General features: G+C 35.9%; 1 protein-coding gene across 1 annotated transcript; it reads right to left on the bottom strand.

Moving 5' to 3' along the window:
• Window positions 1-2,925: 2,925 nt before the first annotated feature.
• Window positions 2,926-4,113, bottom strand: LOC122065281 (CASP-like protein 4B1). The gene is made up of 3 exons (XM_042629074.1): window positions 3,755-4,113; window positions 3,470-3,605; window positions 2,926-3,325 (listed from the first exon to the last, which is right to left on the bottom strand). Exons 1-3 carry the CDS (start codon window positions 4,024-4,026, stop codon window positions 3,134-3,136), a joined length of 600 nt encoding a protein of 199 aa, XP_042485008.1. The 5' UTR covers window positions 4,027-4,113; the 3' UTR covers window positions 2,926-3,133.
• Between the last annotated feature and the right edge of the window lie 281 nt (window positions 4,114-4,394).

Genomic DNA, 4,394 nt, shown 5'->3' with positions numbered 1-4,394 from the left:
AGCAAAAGCAAGGGGATTGTTCAAGTGCCTATAAAAAGAAAGATCAATAGGAACCGTATCGTAGACATTTAGACTGATTGTCAAGAACTAACAGAATGCGTGGTGCAGAGAATTTTTTAAATGTCCATGGGAGATATTCACATTATTGTTGGATATTATGTTTGTAATTACGCTATTTTCTAAGTTCTGTATTGTAAAACATGATAGAAGTCATAAATATGTGGCTCATAACTTAGGCTCTCTTTGGTATAACTTATATTTGTATTTATTACTTATTTTTGACAAATCATTTATGTTAATAAATTATGATACACAAATAATAATCATTTGGTTACAATTTGTATAATATATTGTATAAATAAAAATAGGTTTGGTATGATTATAAACAAAATATATTTTATATCCCAAGAGATTATTTTTTTTTGTGCAAACCCAGCTTAGCATGCACCTAAGCATCAACATCTCTGTCCGGAATTTTATCAAACAGATGATGGGCCATATCTGCACACCATTTTCTACATAACCCACTATCATGGAGGTTCATAAGGTAGGGTCTTTCTCATTAATCTCATCAAATACTTGTCAAGCTGAGGTCAATTGACCCCTTTGCGAGATTGGGAATGGATATCACAGCAAGTTTGATTTCTAGATCGTAATGCGTTCAAAGAGCCAAAATGATCGAGAAGAAAAACCGGGCTCAAGGAATCACAGTAAGTGATTGATAACTCACTTCAGCACCTTTTAGAGAAGATAAATATGGATAAAAAAATTCCTTTAGTTATTTCTCTACACTTTCCCTTTCTTGAGTCTCAATATCTATTTTTCTACCCCTCTCTTCCTCTAATTGATTCAGATCTGAATTTGCATCTCTGCTTGCTTTTATGCTTCCAATTTTTAATCTCATTTATGGTTTTTGATAAGGAACAACTGTAACGCTCCGGCCCCATTAACTTTACACAACGCGTTTTAAAACCTTGAGGCTCATGGGCTAAAAATGATAATATTGTGCAAGGTTAATGGGGCCAGAGCATTACAAATGGTATCAGAGCAGACCCTGACAGTGTGTGGGGCTACAGCGGGGATGCTGTGCTGAAAGAAGGTAATTTGTAACACGCAAGAATACAAAAAGTACCAGACCTGCCTGGGAAATCGATGAGGAGGTGTCCCTACCAAGAATACGGCAAGTACCAGGGAGTTTGGGAGATCGGTGAGGGTGTGCAAACTTTAGTCCCACATCTCTTAGGGAGAGATTATTGGGCTAGTTAATAACCTCCAGCCTCCTTCATATGGTACAACGCGTTTTAAAGCCTTGAGGCCCATGGGCCAAAGAGGACAATATTGTGCAAAGTTAATGAAGCCGAGGCGTTACAACAACAAAACATCTAATCATTGATTGGAACCCATTAGCTTCTCTGCTAGCCACCTTATCTTCATAAAAAAAATATATAAAAAAAAAAAAGGGATTTATGACTTCCTTCCTCTTGAAGTGTATCAAGCTCTGAAACGACTATTCTCCAAGCTATTTTCGTCACTGCAACCCAAAATGCTCCATAATCATCTTAGAACATGACAATTCCTACACCAACGAGCTCAACGACTCCCTATAGCTCTCCCTGAGCTCCATCTACTTCACTTCTGCTCAATTCCTCAAGCTTGATCTTCAAGCTCAAGAATCTTTTACCGTGGATGTGAATCAAAAGCTTGAAGAGATCTTTAAAGAGTTTAATGTCAAGTGGTTCTTCCACAATGTCGAGAAGAAAGTAAAAAAATTATAGATAAGAAAGATTTTATTAAAAGATATCCAAATTACTAAATTACCCCTCTTCTTTTACTCTTTGGTCACGTGATAATTAAAACCGAGCGCACAAATCAAAATAAATGAGTTTTCACAAATTACAAACCGCTCTTGACCGAATTGTGATTTGTAATTTATTTTAATTTGTGATAAATAGAAAGAGGGATTATAAATCATACCAAATACCTGTAAAAATAGAAATAGTCAAATAAATACAAATAGAAATCAAACCAAAGAGAGCCTTAGTAGTTCGAGCTAGATTTGAGAATCTTAGCAAAGATGTATATGACAACCTTGACTCTTTTCTTCTAATATAATCTTTGTTTTATTTTTCCATCTTTAAAATAAAAAATAAAAAGAGAGAGAAGAGCGCTAATACACAAATGGTAAAAAGAGTGTTAATTGATTGCATGTTCCTATGCCCAAACATAAGAGTAGTGAAAATATCACTATGCCCCCTAGTTGGTCCTCTTGTTGGGGCGGTGACCATGGAACTAGATAACAATCCCCACCACTACACAAATATATCACCAACAATAGGGGAGTGTTTAGAAACCATTTACAGAGTCGCTCCAAACAAAGTTAATAAATATCGTTATTGGATTGGGCATATAAATTGATTCGCATTAGTATCGGTTGTGCCCGATATCAGTACCTATCTCATCTTGTATTAATCGAACGGTTCTTGGTAGGGGCAAATCTATCCAAAAAATATATTTTTTTCATTAAAATGGAGGCAAAACCGCCTAAAATGGCCAACACATAATAGTATTGGTATTGATATGGGCATTGGTCTTAGTATTAGTATCTCCCAAGATCAATATAGATCCTGAATCTTGATACCTATATTTAAAAACATATTCCAATTACGCATGAATAAAAAGAACAACCCAATGCACAAGGCTTTCGTTCTGCTGGAAGAGACAAGTGTATGCAGCCTTACCCTGTGCAGAGAAGAGGCTGTTTCCAACCACCCATGAATCTCCAAAAAAAAGAAAAAATTAAGAACAACTTCCTAAATCTATCAGATTAAAACAATAATTACAAAATAAGTAGATTTACAAGGAAAGTAAATGCATACTTGTTCTGTAATTTAATTTATTATCCAAGTAGATCTAAGTCGATCAATCTTCCAAGAATTCAACTCCATAAGTCTCTCTAACTCTCAAAAGATCTATACAAAAAATGAGATAGTAAAATTACAAAGTAGACAATCAAGAAAGAGCTTCCAACTGCCACTTACTAAGACGTGAAAAATACAATAAAAAGTACCCTTCACGTGAAAAAAAGAACAATGAAAAGAAAGAACACTTGATGGATTAAGATAAAGACTAAAGGTCAGATACTTATATGAATGGAAAGCTTAAATCCAGAAATTAAAGCCGACAACGCCATTGCCATGAAACCCAAGATAGCCATACTTATTGACGCCGCAGATGGATCTGCAAGTACTTTATCTTTATGTCTTCTCGCCTGATCCGTCAATGGAATGGCCGATGATGCCGCAGAGATTAACAAGTAGGCAATGATCTGCAAATTTTATTTTTTTTAATTCATTTTCAGTTCTTCCTTTCCCTAATTTAAAAAGAAAGAAAACAGGGGACCAATACAAAATCCCATTTTTTTTTAGATTAATTACTGAAGAAAGAAGAAGATTAGAACTTAAAAGTTCACCTGATCGCCAAAAAAGTCCAGAAAGTTCAATTCAAGCTGAGATAACAAGTACTTCCCAGTAGAGAATTCGTGAATTTGACGCAAAATCTGAGCTATTGTGTAAACAGCGGAAATAATTCCTATTGCTAACAAATACCTGAATCAGATCAAAACCAAATTGAAAGAAAAATTTAGAAACAGTGAAGGTCAACAAAATCAAAAGGTACCCATTTCATCAAATCTATTCGAATTGAGTCAATCTGTACTAAAAATGAAATCTTTTTGAGTTTCAATCGATAATTTTACCTGTATTGTTCATAATGATCGAAATTATTATCATAAGGATTGCCACGAACTCTGTGATTGTTAGTAGACATGATTACAAACGAAAGGATGGAGAAGAGCAAGCCTATCGTCCTTAGGACAATCTGACCCTTCTTCAATAAATCTTCTCTTCCGGATCGCCGGTGGGCCGTCGTATACGACGATAACTGGTTCTCGATATCGGGCGGCGCCGCTTCAAGTTTCTTCATCGGAGTGTTATCTTGGGAACTCTCCATTTCTTTGGTAGAACTCATCGGAATGGAATTTTTACTCTTCTTTTCGTTTCAACGAAAGACATGTGTATGAAGCCAGTTGGGGAAAGCGCAGAAAGGAAAAGGAAAAGAAAAGGCAAAGAAGACAAAGAAAAGAAAGTTCAGTAGAGATTTCCTGACAGCCTAAATCCATTTTGGGGAAAGGATAGACACGATGCCGGTGTGGGGATTTTTACATACGCTTTCTCACATCCTTGACAAGAATCTATAATGTGAGCGCAATAATAAACATAGGATAGCCACGCTGCCGGTGTGGAGATTTTTTTCCTACGCTCTCTCATATCCTTGACAAGAATCTCTAACGTGACCATGTGGCTATCTGAGTACAGTAATAAACATCATATGGGGCA

The sequence above is a fragment of the Macadamia integrifolia genome, unplaced genomic scaffold (genome assembly GCF_013358625.1).
Source record: "Macadamia integrifolia cultivar HAES 741 unplaced genomic scaffold, SCU_Mint_v3 scaffold1956, whole genome shotgun sequence".
Taxonomy (NCBI): Eukaryota; Viridiplantae; Streptophyta; class Magnoliopsida; order Proteales; family Proteaceae; genus Macadamia; species Macadamia integrifolia.
Note: the sequence above shows the minus strand (reverse complement) of the source record. Positions and strands in the feature narration are given on the sequence as shown.